Source organism: Canis lupus, chromosome 26, assembly GCF_011100685.1.
Source record: "Canis lupus familiaris isolate Mischka breed German Shepherd chromosome 26, alternate assembly UU_Cfam_GSD_1.0, whole genome shotgun sequence".
NCBI lineage: Eukaryota > Metazoa > Chordata > Mammalia > Carnivora > Canidae > Canis > Canis lupus.
Genome location: NC_049247.1, coordinates 162,838 through 187,493, shown reverse-complemented (window position 1 = coordinate 187,493; position 24,656 = coordinate 162,838). Strand labels below are relative to the sequence as shown.

At 43.5% G+C, this 24,656-nt stretch overlaps 1 protein-coding gene and 1 non-coding gene across 8 annotated transcripts in view; one reads left to right on the top strand and one right to left on the bottom strand.

Moving 5' to 3' along the window:
• Positions 1-24,656, top strand: part of ZNF140 (zinc finger protein 140) — a 47,691-nt gene that overhangs the window by 12,598 nt on the left and 10,437 nt on the right. The window contains exons 1-4 of one of the 7 annotated variants that reach the window (XM_038574588.1): positions 16,007-16,182; positions 16,395-16,474; positions 19,143-19,269; positions 19,903-20,001. In XM_038574588.1, the coding sequence (XP_038430516.1) occupies positions 16,466-16,474; positions 19,143-19,269; positions 19,903-20,001 (235 nt within the window). In that variant the 5' untranslated portion in view covers positions 16,007-16,182; positions 16,395-16,465. Of the gene's footprint in view, positions 1-16,006; positions 16,183-16,391; positions 16,475-18,534; positions 19,078-19,122; positions 19,270-19,902; positions 20,002-24,656 lie in introns of those variants that run through there. The other 6 variants (XM_038574587.1, XM_038574590.1, XM_038574586.1 and 3 more) reach the window with 6 other exon arrangements.
• LOC119866286 lies at positions 22,327-22,460 on the bottom strand. The gene has a single exon (XR_005379606.1). It is a non-coding gene; the product is annotated as a small nucleolar RNA SNORA70 (small nucleolar RNA).

The following is a 24,656-nucleotide window of genomic DNA, read 5'->3' as shown; positions in this document are numbered from 1 at the left end:
GTGGCAGAAATGAGTGCTATTCTAAAAGACCTAAAGGATACACTGGTAGAGTTGATATCACACTGCTATCTACTTCAGTACTTCAGGCTTTTTAGAAGCCTGGCAAGCCCTACAGACTACAATGCCTATGAACTAGACACATTCAACCAAGTAATAGTCCTCCTAGCAGATGTGATACTATTCCTAAAGAAGATTTATATGCTCTCAGGTACCTAGGATATAGACTTTGATTTGACAGATACATTCTTTTTATCCTATTCAGGAAAAAGGATTGGATGAGGTTTGCATTAACATGGAGCAGACATTACACATTCAGGTTTACCCCCAGGGCTGCCTGATAGTCTGAAGAGGTCCAGACTATCTGGACATAGTCTGGTAACAGTGAAATTGCTACAACCAGTGGGATGAGGAAGAGCTGGCTAGCATTTTGGAGACCCTGATGCCCCATGTGCATTCTAGAGACAGGTGACAAATCCTGAGAAGACTAGGAACTTACTGCAGGAGATCACATGCAACTCCCATTGCTTTATATATTATTCAGGAAGTTTGAGTAGGGTGTTTCTCTAGCAATTTATGTTTACTGGTATCAAATTATAGTTATTTGGATCTCTTCTGTATCTGTGTTATGCTGATTTTTTCATTTATGTTTATTTGTGATTCTCTTTTATTCTCATTTCATCTTGGCAAAAGTCTGCCTGTTAGTTTTTACAATGAACAAGATTTTGATTTTGTTAATCTATCAGTATCTTTCTTTCTGTTCAGTTTATTATCTGAAATCTTGGACTTGACAGAAGCCAATACAAAGATGGGCTGTCAAAAACTCCTTGGCATAATATATGAATTTAAGGAAATGTGATGATATAGGTTTGTTATGAGTAATCCATTTACCAATTCTCCGAACCTTGACCTCCAAGAGGGACATCGAGAAATTAATGTGGGTAAGAGGAGCACCAGGGTCTTATAAATATGTGCTCATTGCTGTGCTAAGCATCAAGGGTGCCCCAAAGTGAGGTCCTTGATATCAAAGGAGACTCCTGGGTTCTGTGATGGAACAGGTCTAGTAGCAGAATTTAATTTGATAGACAAAATGGCAGGATTACTGTGATAGCCTCAAGATCTGGATGGTAATCAGAATTGCTGTTGCTGCAGGCAACTGTGGAAGTGGCTAATTGATCCTGGGGTCTAAAGAGCCAAAACAGATGGGCAGCTTATGAAGGTCTTATTTCTATAATAAAAAATGTAGAAGCTGGATATCCTTGAGGACCTGATAATTGGGTCACAAGTATATACTATAAAACCAAGGAATCATCAATAGGCCATTTTACCGTCTGTTGGGCTGACTGCTTCTGGGTAGGCAAATATCATTAACGCTTGTGGTCTTAACCATGATCACAATCCCATTATTATACTTACTTTGCCTTAAAATGCTCACTGGACCTGAAGGCAGCTCATACACACAGGATGAGTCACACTGCCCCTGTTTGCTTTCTCTGCCTCTTCTAAGTATTGTAAGACATAAGAACCAACCTGCTTTATGTCCACTACCAAAGTGCAGAGTTCATGTTGCCTTTTCCTCAGACTTCCTTGTTTGCTTTATTCCTGTCTGGATCCTAACAACCAGCCAACTGGGTTACCTCTGCCAAGGTATCCTTGCATATCCATGTTTCTAGCCATCCTCCATCTGTGTTAAGTAAACTCCCCAGTGCACTGCTCATGGCTTTGATCCCTGGGAAGGTTTCCGCTGGACCTGTCCCTCAGGGTCTTCACAAAATGAGGGAATCACGTGTATCACTGGTCCTTTCAAGATAATACTGATGCATCTGAGAATTATTTTCTCTTTTGCTGGGCTTTATGTACTTTCCAGGGCCTGACGTTTATAATATAGATGAAAAACGTTCTTTTTTAAAGATTTTATTCAAAAAAGAAAAAGATTTTATTTATTCATGAGGGACACAGAGAAAGGTAGAGACATAGGTAGAAGGAAAAGCAGGCTCCCCATGGGGAGCTCAATGTGGGACTTGATTCCAGGACCCCAGGATCACGACCTGAGCCAAAGCAAACAACCACTGAGACACCTAGGCATCCCCCACTGTATAGAATTTAATGTTAATGGATAAAAAATTATATCCTGTTGTCTAGTTTAAACATTAGAGTCTTTGACTCTATTTGACTAACTTATGATAAATCAGTACAATGAAACATACACATTACAAAATGCTACTACTTGGATCTATTCATTCACTTATTCAAAAATACTTTATAAGCCTCTATACACCATGTACTGCTTCTCCCGTACTGCTCTTTTAGGTGATGGGGTCAAGGTCTGAACAGGACAGAAAAGCCTTCTGCTCTCACGAGTTTATATTCCTTCTAGTGAGGGGAGAGGGGAAATGAGGAGAAGGAGTCTGGGAAGAATAAATACTATGACAAAAACAATGCAGGGCAATATGACCAAGATTAATGTGGATGTGAAAGAAGCTACAATTGGATGGAGTCGTTTTAAAAGGACCTTTTGAGAAGATACATTTGATTAGAGACACTACAGGAAGTGCTATGGAAAAAGGAGAGTCATTGGTGACAGTTATTTTATATAGTAGAGTCACAGTTAAGTGTGTGTGTGTGTGTGTGTGTATACTATTTATACACCTAATATTAGATGGGACTTGTTCCTTCTGTTTCTCATCTTTTTATGTTTTCTTGCTTTTATGTGGGTTACTTGAACATTTTTTTAGAATTATTTTTCCTTATTGAAAATATTTTGAGGTATCTTTGTGGTTTCACTTAGTATTACAATATAAATACCTAATTTAACACAGCATGCTCATATTGACATTTTACCACTTTGACTGAAGTGCAGAAACCTTACTTCCATCTACGTTCATTTAACCCTTCCTATCAACATCACTGTTGATACTCCAAACACCACATCAGATGGTGCTATACTTAAAAAATATATATTTTATTTATTTGAGAGACAGCAAGCGAGGTAGAACGAGCACAAGAGTGGGGGAAGGGGCAGAGGGAGAAGCAGATTCCCCCAGTTGATCAGGGAGTCCAATGTGGGGCTCAATCCCAGGATCATGACCTGAGAGGAAGGCAGATGCTTCACTGACAGAGCCACCCACGTGCTCCTAGTTAGTCTTCAAGATAAGGCCTGCTGGTGCCAAATTCTTAGTTTTCCTTCATCTTCATCATCTGAAGGTCTTTATTTCCCCTTGGTTTCTGAAGAATATTTTTTTGGTAGATCTAGAATTAAGGATTAACAATTTTTTTTCCAGCATGTGAAAAATGTTGTACCACCTCCCCTGGCTTCCATGGATTCAGATAAAAAATCCACTGTCACTTAACTTTTCCTCTATAGATAGTGCATGGTTTTTCTCTTTAACCTGAATAGTCATGATTGAATTCTAATGAATTCTGTTAAGAGAATTTGGCAAGAATATTCTAAAAAATATCTAAAATATATCTTATGAGACAAACTTGTAAGAATAACCTAGAAAAAATTAGAAGAGAAAGAATAAGACAGGGGGACACCTCGGTGGCTCAGTGGTTGAAGTCTAAAGTGTCTGCTTTAGGGGATCCCTGGGTGGCTCAGCGGTTTAGCGCCTTGCCTTCAGCCCAGGGTGTGATCCTGGAGTTCCAGAATCGAGTCCTGCATCGGGCTCCTTGCATGGAGCCTGCTTCTCTCTCTCTCTCTCTGTCTCTCTGTCTCTCTCTCTGTGTCTCTCATGAATAAATAAATAAAATCTTTAAAAAAAATAAAGTGTTTGGGGGCAGCCCCGGTGGCGCAGCGGTTTAGCACCGCCTGCAGCCTAGGGCGTGATCCTGGAGACCCTGGATCGAGTCCCACGTCAGGCTTTCTGCCTGCTTCTCCCTCTGCCTGTGTCTCTGCCTCTCTCTCTCTCTCTCTCTCTCTGAATAAAAAAAAAATCTTAAAAAAATAATAAAGTGTCTGCTTTAGACTCAGGGCATGATCCCAGAGTCCTGGATCAAGTTCCATATCAGGCTCCCTGAGGGGAGTCTGCTTCTGTCTCTGCCTCTCTCTGTGTGTCTCTCATGAGTAATAAATAAAATCTTAGGGGGAAAAAAAAGAGTAAGAAGGAACGTGATCTATCAGAAAGCTATTGTAACTAAAACAGTATAATACTGGTACAGGAATAAACAGATCACTGGGACCAAACAAAGGATCTTGAAACAGAGATATAAGGGAATTTCGCATAGGAGAGTATAGAATATATTTTAAAACTTAATACGAAAAAAAAAAAAAACTTAATACGTAGATAACTTCTGTACACAAGGGAAATTCAAAAGCCAAAAGGGAAATGACAGATAGGTTTTACTGCACGAAATTTCAAAGTACAGCATGCACACACACACCATACAAAGAGAAAACAGAAGTTATGACTTTTGAGAATATGCTGTATCTGCAACATATACACCAAAGGCATAAAATTCCACATAAAGAGCTCCTGCAAATTGGAGCACCTAGGTGACTCAGTTGGTTAAACGTCTCACTCTTGATTTAGGTTCAGGTCATGATCCCAGGGTCATGAGAGTGAGCCCTGCATTGGGTGCTGTGCTTTGCATCTCCCTCTATCCCTCCCCTCTGTGCTCTCTCTCTCCCTCTCTCTTAGATAGATAGATAGATAGATAGATAGATAGATAGATAGATAGATACGTAGGAGGCGGGGCACGTGCCCAAGATTGCGAATCGGAGAAACCACCAAGGAGCTGATTCCGATGCAAGCGCACAAGGGTTTATTTGCAAACTTGAGCTTGGGTGCAAGTATACCCGACAAAGCAGAGCAGGGACTTGGACCCCGAGGATAAGAGGCACAGCAGTTTTATAGGGGCCAGTGGCCAATGAGATTGTAACACACACAGAAAGCTGCATAGTCCTGTCGGTTTACATGCAGGTGGCCAATTGAATTACAATTTACCCTATAGTGACCGTTTGAACTAGCCTATCACTCTGGTCAGAATTGGCGCGCAGGTTTGGCGGGCAAAAGGCGGGGTTTACATTCTCTGGCTGCTAGGGGTTCCGCATTCCTATATGAGCCGGTTTCTGGTAAGGGTGTGCTCAGTGGCTTGACCAGGGTGGGGGAGTGCCTTAAGCAATAAGCAGGTCATGTCGGGGTTATACATGAGATGGCGGGTGTAGCACAAAATGGAGTTAGTCCTGCTCTTCTTGTCCAGGGGTAGAGGATTTTTGTTAAATTCCTTGGGTTCAACAGGGCAAGACGGCAGAGGAGTAGGGTCCCCAAGTCACCTGTCCCCACCAACTTACCTAGATAACTTTCAAATTATCCTGAAAACCGGGATCCCTGGGTGGCTTAGCGGTTTGGCGCCTGCCTTTGGCCCGGGGCGCGATCCTGGAGTCCGGGGATTGAGTCCCACGTCGGGCTCCCTGCTGGAGCCTGCTTCTCCCTCCTCCTGTGTCTCTGCCTCTCTCTCTCTCTCTCTTTATGTCTATCATGAATGAATGAATAAATAAATAAATAAATAAATAAATAAATAAATAAATAAATCTTAAAACAAAACAAAACAAAACAAATTATCCTGAAAACCTACGAATTCGGCCTGAGATTTAAAGAGAGAACAGCCTGGAATGCTACAGTGAGAAGAGTTTGCGCTTCTATCAAAGTAGGGAGACAGAAAAAAAGAAATAAAAAAGCATCTAGGGATCCCTGGGTGGCGCAGCGGTTTGGCGCCTGCCTTTGGCTCAGGGCGCGATCCTGGAGACCCAGGATCGAATCCCACGTCGGACTCCCGGTGCATGGAGCCTGCTTATCCCTCTGCCTGTGTCTCTGCCTCTCTCTCTCTCTGTGACTATCATAAATAAATAAAATTAAAAAAAAAAAAAGCATCCAAGGAGCAGGGGCCCGCCGCGAGGAGCCGGGCTAAGACCGCTAGGCAAGTGCCCTCAGGACAGGAAAGCCCAGTCTGGAAAGGCGCTCGCAGGGAACTCGGACAGGATCCCAGGAGGGGCGGGGATGCCCTCAGACTCCCAGGGGCACTAACAGAGGAACTGCGCCCCGGGGGAGAGTGCGCCACACACCCCAGGCCGAGCTCCGTAAAGGCCTAGAGCACCCGCACAGCACGCGCCAGGGAGCAGCTCGGGTGGCTCAGGTGGGGGCTCCGCATGAGTGGGCTGCGCAGCCCTGGGAGCGCCATTCCAGAGGTGCAGGCCCTGGAATCAAGGGTGCTGGGAGACACAGCCCAAGATCTGGCACTCCCCCTGGGATACGCAGAGGCCAGGAGGACACAGGACAGCAAGGACACTCCTGCCGCTGGTGGCCCCGAGCTGTGCAGATTGGCGCCACCCCGCCCCTGGAGCATCCAGGCCCCTGCAGACTAGGAGCTGCAGTAGTTACTGCGGGAGGTGACTTCAGAGCTGGACAGCTGGCTGCCGCCACTGTTGTTGTTCCTCCTGGTGTCACCTTGTACCTGGGACTGAGCAGGGGCATCACAGGATAAACAGATCCCACTGAGCCGTGCACCTGGAAGGGGGCTGGGCAGCTCCCCTAGGTGCACACACCTGAGAATCAGCACAGCAGGCCCCTCCCCCAGAAGACCAGCTGGAAGGACAGGGGTAAAGCAAGTTATTGACCAAGCAGCACTGGAAAGTTCTAGAGGAAGTAGAGGGATTTACAGTATATAGAATCAGAGGATACTCCCCTTGTTTTTTGTTTTCTGTTCCCCCCCCCCTTTTTTTCTCTCTTGATCTCCTTTTTCCAGTACAACTTGTTTTTGGCCACTCTGCACTGAGAAAAATGACTAGAAGGAAAAACTCACCACAAAAGAATCAGAAACAGTACTCTCTCACAGAGTTACAAAATTTGGATTACAATTCAATGTCAGAAAGCCAATTCAGGGATCCCTGGGTGGCGCAGCGGTTTAGCGCCTGCCTTTGGCCCAGGGCGCGATCCTGGAGACCTGGGATCGAATCCCACATCAGGCTCCTGGTGCATGGAGCCTGCTTCTCCCTCTGCCTATGTCTCTGCCTCTCTCTCTCTCTCTCTCCGTGACTATCATAAATAAATAAAAAATTAAAAAAAAAAAAAAAAAGAAAGCCAATTCAGAAGTACAACTATAAAGCTACTGGTGGCTCTAGAAAAAAGCATAAAGGATTCAACAGACTTCATGACTGCAAAATTCAGATCTAATCAGGCCAAAATTAAAAATCAATTAAATGAGATGCAATCCAAACTGGAGGTCCTAACAACGAGGGTTAACAAGGTAGAAGAACGAGTGAGTGACATAGAAGACAAGTTAATGGCAAGGAAGTAAGCTGAGGAAAAAAGAGAAAAACAATTAAAAGATCATGAGAATAGGTTAAGGGAAATAAATGACAACCTCAGAAGGAAAAATCTATGTTTAATTTGGTTCCAGAGGGCGCTAAAAGGGACAGAGGTCCAGAAAGTGTATTTGAACAAATCATAGCTGAGAACTTCCCTAACTTAGGAAGGGAAACAGGCATTCAGATCCAGGAGATAGAGAGACACCCCCCCAAAAAAATGAATAAAAACCGCTCAACACGTCGACATTTAATAGTGAAACTTGCAAATTCCAAAGATAAAGAGAAGATCCTTAAAGCAGCAAGAGACAAGAACCCCCTAACATTTATGGGGAGAAGTATTAGGATAACAGCAGACCTCTCCACAGAGACCTGGGAGGCCAGAAAGGGTTGGCAGGATATATTCCAGGTCCTAAATGAGAAGAACATGCAGCCAAGAATACTGTATCCAACAAGGCTCTCATTCAGAATAGAAGGAGAGATAAAGAGCTTCCAAGATAGGCAGAAACTGAAAGAATATATGACCACCAAACCAGCTCTGCAAGAAATATTAAGGGGGACTCTGTAAAAGAAAGAGCAAGTCCAAAGAAACAATCCACAAAAATAGGGACTGAATAGGTATCATGATGACACTAAATTCATACCTTTTTTTTTTTAGATTTTATTATTTATTCATAGAGATACAGAGAGAGAATGAGAGGCAGAGACACAGGCAGAGGGAGAAGCAGGCTCCATGCAGAGAGCCTGATGTGGTACTCGATCCAGGGTCTCCAGGGTCACACCCTGGGCTGCAGGTGGCGCTAAACTGCTGCGCCACTGGGGCTGCCCTAAATTCATATCTTTCAACAGTAATTCTGAACGTGAATGGACTTAATGATCCCATCAAAAGGAGCAGGGTTTCAGACTGGATAAAAAAGCAGGACCCATCTATTTGCTGTCTACAAGAGACTCATTTTAGACATAAGGACACCTACAGCCTGAAAATAAAAGGTTGGAGAACCATTCAAATGGTCCTCAAAGGAAAGCAGGGGTAGCCATCCTAATATCAGATAAAGTTTATCCCAAAGACTGTGGTAAGAGATAAAGAGGGACACTATATCATACTGAAAGGATCTATCCAACAAGAGGACTAACAATCATGACTATTTATGCCCCGAATGTGGGAGCTGCCAAATATATCAATCAATTAATAACCAAAGTTAAGACATACTTAGATAATAATATACTTATACTTGGTAACTTGAACACAGCGTTTTCTATAATCGACAGATCTTCTAAACACATCTCCAAAGAAACAAGAGGTTTAAATGATACACCAAATCAGATGGATTTCACAGATATTTACAGAACTTTATATCCAAACGCAACTGAATACATATTCTTCACAAGTGCACATGGAACTTTCTCCAGAATAGACCACATACTGGGTCAAAAATCAGGTCTTAACCGATACTAAAAGATTGGGATTGTACCCTGCATATTTTCAGACCATAATGCTTTGAAACTAGAACTAAACCACAAGAAGTTTGGAAGGATTTCAAACACGTGGAGGTCAAGGGCCATCCTGCTAAAAGATGAAAGGGTCAACCAGGAAATTAGAGAAGAATTAAAAGGATTCATGGAAACTAATGAGAATGAAGATACAACCATTCAAAATCTTTGGGATACAGCAAAAGCAGTCCTGAGGGGGAAATACATCGCAGTACAAGCATCCATTCAAAAACTGGAAAGAACTCAAATACAAAAGCTAACCTTGCACCTAAAGGAGCTGGAGAAGGAACAACAAATGAAACCATCACCCAGAAGAAGAAAACAGTTAATAAAAATTCAAGCAGAACTCAATAAAATAGAGACCAGAAGAACTGTGGAACAGATCAACAAACCAGAAGTTGGTTCTTTGAAAGAATCCATAAGATAGAGAAACCTTAGCCAGCCTTATTAAAAAGAAGAGAGAAAAGACTCAAATTAATAAAATCATGAATGAGAAAGGAGAGATCACCACCAACACCAAGGAAATACAAATTATTTAAAAACCTTATTATGAGCAGCTATACGCCAATATATTAGGCAATCTAGAAGAAAGAACGCATTTCTGGAAAACCAAAAACTACTAAAACTGGAACAGGCAGAAATAGAAAACCTGAACAGGCCGATAACCAGGGAGGAGATTGAAGCAGTTATCAAAAACCTCCCAAGACACCAGAGTCTGGGGCCATTTGGCTTCCCAGGAGAATTCTAACAATCGTTTAAAGAAGAAATCATACCTATTCTACTAAAGCTGTTCGGAAAGATAGAGGTGGAGTACTTCCAAACTCGTTCTATGAGTCCAGCATCATCTTAATTCCAAACCAGACAAAGACCCCACCAAAAAGGAGAATTATAGACCAATATCACTGATGAACACAGATGCAAAAATTCTCAACAACATACTAGTCAATAGGGATCCCTGGGTGGCGCAGCGCTTTGGTGCCTGCCTTTGGCCCAGGGCGCGATCCTGGAGACCCGGGATCGAATCCCACATCGGGCTCCCAGTGCATGGAGCCTGTTTCTCCCTCTGCCTATATCTCTGCCTCTCTCTCTCTCTCTCTGTGACTATCATAAATAAATAAAAATTAAAAAAAATTAAAAAAAAAACATACTAGTCAATAGGATCCAACAGTACCTTAAGAATATTATTCACCATGACCAAGTGGGATTTATCCCCGGGATGCAAGGCTGGTTCAACAATCATAAAGCAATCAATGTGACTGGTCATATCAACAAGAGAAAAAAACAAGAGCCACATGATCCTCTCAATAGATGCAGAGAAAGCATTTGACAAAATACAGCATCGATTCCTAATCAAAACTCTTCAGAGTGTAGGGATAGAGTGAACATTCATCAGCATCTTAAAAGCCATCTACAAAAAGCCCACAGCAAATATCTTTCTCAATGGGGAAACACTGGGAGCCTTTCCCCTAAGATCAGGAACACTACAGGGATGTCCACTCTCACCACTGCTATTCAACATAGTAGTAGAAGTCCTAGCCTCAGCAATCAGGCAGCAGAAAGAAATAAAAGGCATTCAAATTGGCAAAGAAGTCAAACTTTCCCTCTTTGCAGATGACATGATACTGTACATAGAAAACCCAAAAGACTCCACCCCAAGATTGCTAGAACTCATACAGCATTTCGGCAGTGTGGCAGGATACAAACTCAATGCCCAGATATCAGTGGCATTTCTATACACTAAGAATGAGACTGAAGAAAGAGAAATTAAGGACTCAATCCCATTTACAATTGCACCCAGAAGCATAAGATACCTAGGAATAAACCTAACTAAAGCGGTAAAGGATCTATACCCTAAAAACTACAGGACACTTCTGAAAGAAATTGAGGAAGACACAAAGAGATGGAAAAATATTCCATGCTTATGGTTTGAAAGAATTAATATTGTGAAAATGTCAATATTACCCAGGGTAATTTACACATTTACTGCAATCCCTATCAAAACACCATGGACTTTCTTCAGAGAGTTGGAACAAATCATCTTAAGATTTGTGTGGAATCAGAAAAGACCCCGAATAGCCAGGGGAATATTAAAAAAGAAAATCATAGCTGGGGGCATCACAATGTCAGATTTCAGGTTGTACTGCAAAAGTGTGGTCATCAAGATAGTGTGGTATTGGCACAAAAACAGACACACAGATCAATGGAGCAGAATGGAGAATCCAGAAGTGGACCCTCAACTCTATGGTCAACTAATATTCAACAAAGCAGGAAAGACTATCCACTGGAGAAAAGACAGTCTCTTCAGTAAATGGTGCTAGGAAAATTGGACATCCACATGCAGAAGAATGAAACCTGACCATTCTCTGACACCATACACAAAGATAAACTCAAAATGGATGAAAGATCTGGGATCCCTGGGTGGCGCAGCGGTTTAGTGCCTGCCTTTAGCCCAGGGCGCGATCCTGGAGACCCGGGATCGGATCCCACGTCGGGCTCCCGGTGCATGGAGCCTGCTTCTCCCTCTGCCTGTGTCTCTGCCTCTCTCTCTCTCTGTGACTATCATAAATTAAAAAAAAAAAATGGATGAAAGATCTAAATACGAGACAAGATTCCATCAAAATCCTAGAGGAGAACAGAGGCAACACCCTTTTTGAACTTGGCCACAGCAACTTCTTGCAAGATACATCCATGAAGTCAAGAGAAACAAAAGCAAAATGAATTATTTGGACTTCATCAAGGTAAGCTTCTGTACAGCAAAAGAAACAGTCAACAAAACTAAAAGACAACCTACAGAATGGGAGGAGATATTTGTAAATGACCTATCAGATAAAGGGCTAGTATCCAAGATCTATAAAGAACTTATTCAACTCAACAGAAAAGAAACAAACAATCCAATCATGAAATGGGCAAAAGACATGAACAGAAATTTCACAAAGGAAGACATAGACATGGCCAACACGCACATGAGAAAATGCTCTGCATCACTGGCCATCAGGGAAATACAAATCAAAACCACATTGAGATACCGCCTCACACCAGTGAGAATGGGGAAAATTAACAAGACAGGAAACAACAAATGTTGGAGAGGATGTGGAGTAAAGGGGAACCCTGTTGCACTGTTGGTGGGAATGTGAACTGGTGCAGCCACTCTGGAAAACTGTGGGGGTTCTTCAAAGAGTTAAAAATAGACCTGCCCTACGACCTAGCAATTGCACTGCTAGGGATTAACCCCAAAGATACAGATGCAGTGAAACGCCGGGACACCTGCACCCCGATGTTTATAGCAGCAATGTTCACAATAGACAAACTGGAAGGCGCCATGGTGTCCATCGAAAGATGAATGGATAAAGAAGATGTGGTATATGTATACAATGGAATATTACTCAGCCATTAGAATGGACAAATACCCAATATTTGCTTCAACATGGAGGGACCTGGAGGGTATTATGCTAAGTGAAATACGTCAATCAGAAAAGAACAAACATTATATGGTCTCATTCATTTGGGGAATATAAAAATTAGTGAAAGAGAATAAAGGGAAAGGAGAGAAAATGAGTGAAAATATCAGTGAGGGTGACAAAACATGAGAGACAACTAACTTTGGGAAATGAACAAGGGGTAGTAGAAGGGGAGGTGGGTGGGGGGTTGGGGTGACTGGGTGATGGGCACTGAGGGGGGCACTTGGTGGGATTAGCACTGGGTGTTATGCTATATGTTGGCAAATTGAACTCCAATAAAAAATTTTTAAAAATTACAAAAAACGTTAATACTGAGGATATTGTATCGAAAATGAATCAAAATCAGGTTTTTTCTTTTTGCTATTACCTGTATGAATTCCTTATGTATTTTGAATGATAAATAATCCCTTACCTGATATATGGTCCATAAATATATTACCCATCCCCCCATAAACAAATAAATAAATAAATGTTCAAAAAATTATTTCTCCCTCTCCTTAAAAAAAAAAAAAAAGATCTACAAATCAATGATAAAAATGTAGAGATCCTAGGGTGTGAAGCTGGGTCAGTCAGTAGATCATGTGACTTCTGATCTCAGGGTTGTTAGTTCTTTTTTCCCCTTACGAAAAAATAAGCTATCCTACGGTGACTTAAATTTTTTTAATTTTTTAAAACCTATTTATTTATTCATGAGAGACACACAGAGAGAGGCAGAGACACAGGCAGAGGGAGAAGCAGACTCCCTGTGGGGAGCATGATGCAGGACTCGATCCCATGCCCCCAGAATCACGCCCTGAGCCAAAGGCAGACACTCAACCATTGAGCCACCCAGTGTCCCAGGGTTGTGAGTTCAAGCCCCATGATAGGTGTAGAAATTACCTAAAAGTAATAAAAGGTCTTATCCCTCTCCCCCAAACCCCAGTGAGAAACCAAGAGAAAAATGGACAAAGGATATGGATAGGTATTTCACAGAGGATAAATAAGAACTAGTCAATAGAGTTGCGTATTCTCACAAAAAAAGTAAATTTATTATTTTTTAAAAAGATTTTGTTTATTTGACAGGGAGAGCACAAGTTGAGGCAGTGGCAGACAGAGAGAGGGGGAAACAGATTGCCTGCTGAGCAGGGAGCCTGACGGGGCTGGACCTCAGGACCCCAGGATCATGACCCAGGCTGAAAGCAGACACCTGACTGAGCCACCCAGGCACCCCACAAAAAGTAAATTAAAAAAAAAGATAATTTAATTCACTGTATGACAAAAATGAAAATCTGGTAACAGCCATTTGTCATTTAGTTAATAAATATATTTGGGCCCTCATTCTGTGCCAGCAATATGGTAGTTCTAGGCATAATGATAAGCAAAACAGTCTCTAGACTCTAGTCTAATGAGATAGACAGTTATGAACAAAAAAATAATACAATACACAGATTTATAAACATAACTACAACTTAGTCAAATGCTAGAGCGAATGAGTACAGAATGCAGTGAATTTACAAAGTGACATTACTCAGAGATCACAGGAGAGTCAGAGAACACTGATCAGAGAGAGAAGTGTTCTCTGAGTTTCCTGGGTTGAAATATGAAGGATGAGATGAAATGAACTAATGAAGTTATGATGTGAAGATACATGGCATTTGGGGAAACAAAGCAGAGTAGTGGAAAATAATTTAAGCTTGAGAATACAGACGTGAGATCAGGACTTTTGCTTTACTTCAGAGTAACCAAAAGACATCAAAGTCATTAAGCTGAGGAATACTTTGGAATTTTTTTTTAAGATTTTATTTATTCATTCATAGAGACAGAGAGACAGACAGAGAGAGAGAGAGAAAGAGAGAGAGAGAGAGAGGCAGAGACACAGGCAGAGGGAGAAGCAGGCTCCATGCAGGGAGCCCAACGTGGGACTCGATCCAGGGTCTCCAGGATCACGCCCTGGGCTGCAGGCAGTGCTAAACCGCTGTGCCACCGGGGTTGCCCGTGGAATTTTTATAAACGTTGGGCTACTTTCTGTGTGAAAAAACGATTTGGGAGAGCAGATGTAGTGAAGTCACAGCAAGCTTCAGTGAGAAATAATGGTTTGTTGGAGATTAACACAGGAGATCAAACCATACAGTCTCTATATATCCCCCAAAGGCATCCATTTCTTTGCTTCTAAATGTGTTCATCATTTTAGTGAAATAAAATGAGTAGCCCAAAGATCTGGGCATGTCGTATAAATGGATGTTGAAATCACCATAGTGGATAACCGTGGTAGTAGAGGTTTTAAGGAAGGAACTTCTGGCAACATTTCACCACAGCAAGAAACCTCAATCCTCCTTCTGTTCCACCTGCTATTTCCAGTTCATATCCAGATCCCCTGGATTCTGTTTCCTGAGGGTCGTGTGTGTGCGTGTGTGCGTGTGTGTGTGTGGCGGGGGGGGGGGGGGGGGGGGGGGGGAGAGATGACACTGGGCCCTTGGAGCACATGATCTCTAAGTCCCTCCTGGTCTCAGGGGTAGTGCATTCAGGCTCCAGGTTGGGCATAAAGTTTACTTTAAAACAGCACCTTGCATCAGTTTCCCCTGATGCCACACATGAGTCGTTGCCTTCAATGGCCTTCCTGGCTCCAGTCCTCCTTCCCTTCAATTTGCTGGGACACCAGGCACTACATGCAAGTGCGACTGTTGCAACATTACATGCTTCAGTGTTTCCTCACTGAAGCTGCAAGCTCTGTACAAGGCTTGCTCACTTTTCCAGGCTCGCTTCTACTCAGACCACTTCTCCTTGGCCCTCATTTCACCTGGCCATTGAACTGAAAAAGTCCTGTTTTTATTGTAGCACAGCTGGTACACAATGTTATATGTTTCAAGAACAACTTCAGGGACGCCTGGGTAGCTGAGTGGTTGAGTAGCCGCCTTTGGCTCAGGGCATGATCCCAGAGTCCTGGGATCGAGTCCTGCATCAGGGTTCCTGTGAGGAGCCTGCTTCTTCCTCTACCTCTCTGTGTGTCTGTCACGAATAAATAAATAAGTAAAATCTCAAAGAAAGTGCTCAAGTTGTTGAGGTGCAGCGCTAGCTGTTCCCCCAGCCACTGTTCGGTACCCCTGTGCACCCTACTTCGTCATTCCCGACACTCAGTCCTCCCGCAGCTACAAGTCCCCTCCCACTCCCCTATCCTACCCCTCACTCATCATGCTCACCCCCCCCCCCCCTCCCGCAGCCCCTTTCTTCCTCTCACCCTTCACCACTTCTAGAACGGACTGGACTGCCCTTTTATCTCCCTGGATCCCCCGTCCCGTGGGCTCACGCTCTCCTCATCTTCACGCCCGCCTCCCCTCCACTGAGGCCCTGAACTCTTCAGGGGCACGGCGCTGGTGGCTTGCACACCAAAACCTCCGGACGCGGCCACGACAGGGCCATTTCAGCGGCTCGTTCCCGAGGGTGGCTCAGAACTCCAGGAGAACCAGGAGCCGCGGCCATCCTTAGTGCTCCTGCTCCTACCTGCGGAAACTCTTTACTACAGCCGTCCGGGCCGGCGGCAGCCACTTCCGGTTAGGCTCTAAGTCTCAGGCTGTGGGCCTGGGACATTCTGGGAGTCGTAATTTAGGCCAATGGTATTTATCTCGAGGCGCCATTGCCTCCCCTGCGGAGCGCTCCGAAAGTCTTAGTGGAGCTCTCCTGCCCGCCTCTCTCCGGCCGCGGTGGGTCCTGGGAAATGTAGTCGTCTGACGTCCGTGGGCTCTGTCGCTGTGTGCGCAGGCGCAGGGGGAGGCACAGCGTGTGAGAGGCGCTCCCCGATCGTCCCCGTAGGCCGCGGTGGGTCCTGGGAAGTGTAGTCGTCTGAGGCCCAAGGCCTGGTGGGGGTCAGGTCCCAGAGGCTCTGGCAGGAGGAGTTGGCTGGAGGCTCGCGGCGGAGTCCGCGGACGCAGAGCGGGAAGTCTGGCTTGCGTGGGCTCCGAGGTACGTAAAGCGGCCCTCTCTGGCGCGCTGGTACGTTCTCTGGGCGTCCAGGGCCGAAGGCAGGTCTGCAGCTCGAGACCGCCTCGCCCACCGGAGGCGCCGAGGAAGCGCGCGGTCCTGTGACCCAACTAAAGGGGAAGGAGGCGCCAAGGGGGCGGGAGGGCGAGGGCGCTGTAGCCGCGCGCTCAGTGCTTCGTTCTCCGCCGCAGCAGAGCCGTCTCTCCTTTCCGGTCCTGCCGTCTGTCTTTCCGGGTCCTGCGGTTTCCCCGTCCCGCCGTGAGCTATGTCTCAGGTAAGTTGCAGTCTCCTTCTTGCTGAATGTGGCTGCGTTCTCTGGGCCGTGGGACCGAAGCTCTGCTTCTCCAGAACCGTCCCGCCCCGGGTCCTGCGCTCGGGCTCTCGCATCTACCTGGACCGGAGGGGGCGGGCGGGGGCGATGATTCTTCCCTCCTTCGCGCGGTGTGGGGGTGAGGATGCTCCGCTGCCCCTCTGCACCACGAGTTTATTAAGCATCCGTTCGCAGCACAGGTGTCAGTGGTCTCAGAGTCTGGCTCCTGGACCAGCAGTGTCAGCATCTCTGGAGAACTTCTTGTAGGTGTGTGTGCGGGCGAGCTGCCGCCCAGGCCCCCTGGGTATTTCAGCAGGCGCTCCGTCCTAAGTCCTGGCGACGCAGCAAGAACAAAACAAAATCTGGGGCAATTATGCTTCACAGACGTGGGGGTTGAGAACACCTCCCATTCTGATCCAGGCCCTCTGTTTTTAGTTCCACTTCTCTGCTCTACTTTGTGTCATGTTTGTTTCCAAGTCCAGACGCTCCTCACGTTTTGCTGGGAGTGCAGTTTCCATCTGTGGTGCAGATTCCACTGTTTAGGAAATAGCTTTATCAGTCAGTAATCTTTTAACATTTAAAACCATTTTTTTTTTTTTGAAAGACGGAGGAGGGGCAGGGGGAGAATTTTTAAAGATTATTTACTTGAGGGATCCCTGGGTGGCGCAGGGGTTTGGCGCCTGCCTTTGGCCTAGGGCGCGATCCTGGAGACCCCGGATCGAATCCCACGTCAGGCTCCCGGTGCATGGAGCCTGCTTCTCCCTCTGCCTATGTCTCTGCCTCTCTCTCTCTCTCTCTCTCTCTCTGTGACTATCATAAATAAATAAAATTTAAAAAAAAAAAGATTATTTACTTGAGAGAGCAGGGAGAGAAATTTTTTTTTTTTTTTTTTTAAGATTACTTGAGAGAGTAGGAGTTGAAGGGCAGAGGTTGAGAGAATCCGATGAAGAAGCAGTCCGATGTTCCATTCCAGGGCTCCAAGATCTTGACCCAAGCTGAAACTAAGACTCCACTCACTGAGCCACCCAGGCACCCCTAAATTTTTTTTTTAGCTGTAAAATATAGCTGCGGTATTTCCGGGGCTCTTACTGGTTTGGCACCTTTCAACATTTTTGTTTAAGCTTCATGGTTATGTGGATTATTCAAGTGGGGCAAAACCAGGCTGCAGAGGTAACTGTTACCCCTAACTCTGAGGGGGAAAGTGCTAGGCTTGGTCTTGGGAAGTATTATATCTTTTCCTTGGGTAGTCCTTACACTCTACTGCTAATTCTCCTTGTTCTGTAACTTTGCTTCAAGTATCCCTCAGTTTCCTAGCTGTTTCTTCTGGAATGGGGATAGCTGTGATGCACTTGAGTGCATGTCCCTTCTCAAGGGTGCTGCTGCTGTCTGCCATACCCAATTGCTACTGATGTAGTTTTTGAATGTAGATGGGGTCTGGAGCCAATGGCCAAAAAAAGAATTCTTAATACTCTTTGGTGCAGAAAGATGATTTTATTCAAGCCCAGGGACAGGACCCTTGGGCAGAAAGCTGCTCTGCGGGGACTGTGAGGGTTGACTGATCATATACTTGGGAGTTGGGGGCAAGGAAGAAGGGAGGTTTTCTTTTTCTTTTCTTTTTTTTTTTTTTTTTAAGATTTTATTCATTTATTCACGAGAGACACACACATACAGAGAAGCAGAGACACCCTGAGCCGAAGGCAGATGCCCAACCACTGAGCCACCCAGGTGCCCCAAGAAGGAAGGTTTTCTTTTCTTTTTCTTTTTCTTTTTTTCTTTTCTTTTCTTTTCTTTTCTTTTCTTTTCTTTTCTTTTCTTTTCTTTTCTTTTCTTTCTTTTCAAGATCTTATTTATTTATTCATGAGAGAGAGAGAGAGAGAGGCAGAGACACAGGCAGAGGGAGAAACAGACTCCATGCAGGGATCCCGACTAAGACATTTGTAAACTGAGGGAGACTCTTGCCTTGGAGGATTGTGATCTCTAGAAGTTAGCCATTTGTTTTTTTTTTTTTTTTTTTTTTTTTTTGCCATTTGTTTTTCCTTCCCTTAGCTTTAGGGCATCCAGGAGTGCCTGAGGAATGTCACACAGGTCCCCAGTCGTGGTGGGGTGGAGGTTGGGGGAGGGGGGCTGTGGTGAATCAGCTTGTGCTTTGCCCTCAGTTTGCCTTCTACTCCTGCTTCCTCATTAGTTACCAGGAAGAAATCTTGCCAAATCATATTAAAATTGGCTGCCATTAAGGAAAATATACATTGCCTATTAAATACAAACGGATTGTCTTCACTATTCATGAAGTGTTGTAAGATTCTAAGAACTTTTACAACAAAAAGCCAGAAATCCATGTTGTTTGCATGTATAATCCTTTTTTTTTTCTCACAAAACTGTGTATTATCTCAGGACAAATTGCATTTATTTTTTCTCCTTTTTCCACTTAATAAAACAAAACAGGTAGGCTCTTACACTCAGAATTCTGAAAACTCCCATTGCTACTTATATATATTGTCTGCTCTCCACAATGGGACTCATTTCACTCCTTGATCAGGGCAATGATCAAGTGGGTGTTGGTTGTGCAGGTATCTTTTTTTTTTTTTTTTTTTTTTTTTTTTTGAGTTGTGCAGGTATCTTTATGTCATTTCAGGAGTCAGTGACATTCAGAGATGTGGCCATTGACTTCTCCCAGGAGGAGTGGGAGTGGCTTCAGCCTGCTCAGAGGGATCTGTACAGACATGTAATGTTGGAGAACTATAGCCACCTTGTTTCACTGGGTAAGTGGATTTCTCCTCCTCTCAGTCAGAATTTGAACTTTGGGGTGGCTGTTGTGAATCTTGGTTTTCTGATTGGAGATTCCCAAGGAAGTATGTTGTTTTTCTTTTTGTTAGTTTTTTCCTTTTAAAGATTTATTTATTTATTTATTCATTCATTCATGAGAGAGAGAGAGAGAGAGAGAGGCAGAGACATAGGCAGAGGGAGAAGCAGGCTCCCTGCAAAGAGCCCGATGTGCAACTTGATTCTGGAACCCAGGATCATGCCCTGAGTGTGAAGGCAGATGCTCAACCGCTTGAGCCACTCAGACATCCCTGTATTTTCCTTTTCTTTTTTCTGATCTTTATTTTTAAGTAATATCTACACTCAGTTTTGAGCTGGATCTTACAACCTGAGATCAAGAGTCACACACTCCTGGGCAGCTCCGGTGGCTCAGCAGTTTAGCGCTGCCTTCGGCCCAGGGCAGGATCCTGGAGACCCAGGATTGAGTCCCGCATCAGGCTCCTGGGATCATGCCCTGATCCAAAGGCAGACACTCAACCACTGAGCCACCCAGGCATCCCATGGCCTTTGTTTTAATGGCTCTCTTCTAGGGACTGAAGGACTGATTTGGAATTTATTTCATTTTCTGCAAGCAGGTCTTAACATTTCTAAGCCTTATGTGGTTTCCTTATTGGAGCAAGGAAAAGGGCCCTGGCTGGAGAAAGGAGATGTGAGAAGAGATCTGTTTTCAGGTGAGTAAGTTAGTAACAACCCAACTAATCAATAAGAAAGCAATACTTTTTATATTTTGGTTATAATTTTCCCTTACAGATACCAGAGCATTGGGGACTATGAAGTCTTGCTCACAGCCTCAGAAGAAACTATTTCACATCTGCTTTCCAGCCATCTTCAATTCTCATCTTACCTTTGTACACTTTCTCACTAACAGATGTGTTCTTTTTTTCCATTGTTAGCTCTGTCTGGGCTCTGAGTTTCTTTCTTTTTTTTTTTTTTTTTTTAATATTTTAGCTCAAAGGTTGAGCATTTTTTTTTTAAAGATTTTATTTATTTATTCATAGAGACAGAAAGAGAGAGAGGCAGAGACACAGACAGAGGGAGAAGCAGGCATCATACAGGGAGCCTGATGTGGGACTCGATCCAGGATCTCCAGGATCACGCCCTGGGCTGCAGGTGGCGTTAAACCGCTGTGCCACCGGGGCTGCCCCCTGAGTTTCATTTCTTTTTGATTTCTTCTCCCTTTCTATCTTGAAATTGACCTGTGTTTCTGTTGCCTAAATTGAAAGGTAAAACTATGGTCCTATTTAACTGTCTTAGATGAATTTGTTGCTACTTTTTGTTTAATTGATTTATTCATTCCCTCACACATTCTCTTGGTATTTATTTAAAAGACTTTCTTTTGGATGCTACAGAGAGTAGAAAGTATAAAAAAGTGTAATAACTATCAAAGAAGTTACAGCTTAATGAGGTAAAATAGATCTGTAAATAACTTCATTGCATGTCTCCAAATTTGCAGTTCAGCAGTAAGGGAGAAGGAATTTCCAGTTGGTGTTTGGGGCCTACATAATTTGCATAGGGATAGTAGTAATAGAAACATAAAAGACAGGAATCAGTTTTGGAGAAAAAGTGATGAATTAGTTTGAGATGTGCTGGTGTGAGTAGAGGATGGTATTTCCAAGTGAAGATTTGCACAAGCCGTTGAAATATATGATAGAAAAATGGTCAGGTTAGAAATGTGGATGTGAGAATTTTAATATTAAGTGAAAATTGAAGCCATGGGATTGAGATGTCACCTCAGGTTGACAATTGAATTGCTGGTGAAGCTCTTTAAAAATAAATGGCCATGTGACACCCTGGAAGATTCTGTCATAGATGTATGGAGCTTAAATTCTGTATTTATGAAAACTTCTATAAGTTCTTTAGTTGATTCTAAAACCTCTGATGGAGGTGTACTGACTATTTCCTGGCATAACAGGAGGAATGCTCTCACGGACAGGGAAGCAGTAGTTTGGGAGTCTGATAGGGGAACCGGAGCAGCTGTGAAAATAGCTCCAGCTCTCAGGTGCTGACGGCAGTGAGGCTCACTTGCTGCAGAGATCCAGGAGGGTGTAGTAAGCAGTGATGTGGGCTGAAGTTACGAGTTCAAGCAAGTGCAGGGAGATTTCTTCATTTAAGGAGGAGTTGAAGAATAATGTCCTGTGTAAAAGTAATAAAACTGATAGAACTGTGTACAAGGGAAGTGAGGAAAGGTCAAACAGAAAAATTGCCTCTAATTCCACTACTTTATTCATTCCTTCATTCATTCACTTACTTACTTTTGTTTTAAATAATCCTGTGTCCAGTGTGGGGCTCAAACTCCTGGTCTTGAGATTAAGAGTTACCTCCTCTAACCGATGGAACCAGCCAAGTGCCCCTCCACTTACTTTAATACAGTTCTGCTAATTTTTTTGTGTTCATTCTAGTCCCCCTTTTCATTAAAAACAGGAAGTAGGATTTATTGGTGGGCATGAATAAGGAGAGGGCAGTGGGAAGGTTCTCATGAGCATAGGGCCAGCCATTTGTCCAGGAGGCCATGGTTAGGGTGTGTTTGACCCCCACAGGTATTTGAGATGAACTGCTTTTCAGCCATCATGGCTTCAAATTCTTGTATATTAAAGTGAGATGTGGACCCACTTTTTTTTTTTTTTTTAATTTATTTATTTATTTATGATAGTCACACAGAGAGAGGCAGAGACACAGGCAGAGGGAGAAGCAGGCTCCATGCACCGGGAGCCCGACATGGGATTCGATCCTGGGTCTCCAGGATCGCGCCCTGGGCCAAAGGCAGGCGCTAAACCGCTGCGCCACCCAGGGATCCCTGTGGACCCACTTCTTAGAGATGTGGATCTTCTGGCAGCCCCAGGGAACTGGGATATGGCCCTGCATAAGGGTTCTCCATTTTGTATGGATGATAAGGATTTGGCCTATGTGGACCCTGGCTATTGTGCCCTGGGGTTTTCCAAGGATGCCCCACATACCTGTTTGGTATTGGGGGTTCCACATGAATGTCAAAGGGAAAGGGCTGTGTCCAAAGTCCTGTAAGGCAACCCATTTAAGCAACAGGCTGTATACACTACTGAGGGGGCTACTGTTTGCCACCATTGCACACCAGGCTCCCTGTGGAGGGAGCACATGGTGGTTTCCTTGGCTACAGTCCAGTACCTTTCTAAAAAGGCAAAATGAATGTACAGCTTAACAAATTATTGAAAGATATGCATGTAACCACTGCTCACGTCATAAGAGCACTGTGTGCTCACCCCTTCCCTACCTAGAGGCAGTCTTCTCTTTATGGGAGCAACTTACTGGTTTGGTTACTTGACAAACCTTGTCAACTGTTTGTATCTCTAATCACTATAGTTAAATGAGTATGTTTGTGAACTTCATCTAGAGGGTTCATAATGTATGTATTGTGATTTGCTTTTCAAAAGTACTTTTAAGATTTATGCTTTTTTGCATATTACTGTGGTAGTTTGTTTCATTGTACACATCAGTACCCCACCAATTTATCCATTCTGTTATTGAGGGCTTCTTGGGTTGTTTGCATTTTAGGGCTGTTGCAAGCAACGTTACTATTGTCCTTGTGCCCAGGTGCAGACTGGCACAGGTTTGTTGTGGTGTCTTTCTAGGCCTAGAATTGCTGGGGCAGAGGATGGTGTACCTCTTTCATATCAGGAGATAATGCAAAAATGTTTTCCAGAGTGCTTTTACTGACTTACATTCTCATGAACACCATAAGTGGGTTCTCCTGGTTCTGCATACTTACTAATGAATGCCCCAGACAGTAAGACACCATAATACAGACCTAGCAGAAGAGTGTGCAATGGGAGGTTGCTATGGTTGAAAATTGCATTTTTCTGATTACTGATGAGAGGTTGAGCACCTTTCCGTATATTTACTGGACACCTGGGTACCCTCATCTGTGATGTGTGTCTTGAAGGTCTTTGCTCATTTATGTATTGGATTCTCTGTCTTTTGTATTGATTTATAGAAGTTAGATATTTCAGATACAAGTGCTTTGCTAATTATTTTCACTGCAAATGTTTTCTCTCACATATGGTATATTTTCCCCCTTAATAACTTCTTTTGATGAATGGAAATTTTTAGTTTCAGTGCGGTCAGATGTTGTTCCCTGTAGAATTAACATGTTTAAGAAACCATTCCCTATCATGAGGTCATAATGAAGGCATTTTCCTATATTTTCTCTTAAACCTAGTCATTTTGCCAATCACATTTAGATCTGTTGTCCACTTTGAATTGATTTTTGTGTGTTGTGTGAGTTACTGGTCAATTTTGATTTCTTCTGGGAGGAGATCCAATTATCATGGCATCATATGCTGACATGTTGTAGGTTTGTCATAACTTAAATGTTAATATTTGTGTATATTTATGGGTTCTCTGTTTTTTATTGTTTCCTTTTCTATTCTCGCATATGTCTATACAGCCTTAGTTATGGACTAAATAATGGATAACATTTTCCTTTATTTGCCTCACTCCACTCCTTTTTTTTGTAGAATAATTGAAAAGTAAATTATATCTCAATATTTCACTTCACTATCATGTATAAATTATAGGGACATTTTCTACATGATCAAAATAACCATTTTTCGTATCAAAACAGTTTTGCGGGCAGCCCCGGTGGCACAGAGGTTTAGCGCCGCCTGCAGCCCAGGGTGTGATCCTGGAGACCCGGGATCGGGTCCCGCGTCGGGCTTCCTGCATGGAGCCTGCTTTTCCCTCTGCCTGCATCTCTGCCTCTCTCGCGCTCTCTCTGAATAAACAAATAAATCTTTAAAAAAACAAAAAAAACAAAAAAAGTTTTGCTTGTATTTTTTTTAAAAGCACTATCCATACATAAATGTATTTTTTTTAAAAAGTACTATCCATACATAAATGCTTCGTAAGTGTGTTTTATAGTTGGGTTGTCTGCAGCTGTCCTGTAGGATGGTGAAACGTTTCTGTTTCTCCAGATGTCCTATAACTTGGATTTTAACCTATTTATTTTTATATTCTAAGACTAGGTCTTGTTTAGGTCCTGCTGGGATGATAATTATATTTAGGCAGGTTGTCAATATGGGTATGTTAAGGCCGTCAGTTCTAACCTTTCTTCTACATATGTGGTCCTAGGACAGTTGTATTTTTACGGCTTTCGTAGGTCTGTCGTATTTGTGCTGCATATGCACCTCCTCTGGCCTTTCCCAACCTAGGCTGTGGGGTCCCATTTCAGTTTTCGGTTTCTAGCACAGTATACAGGGTCAGATACATGCGTGCACAACCCAAGGGTGCACCCAGGATGTCATGCACATGTACAACCCAGGGATACATTGAGGATGTCATGCATGTGCACATCTCA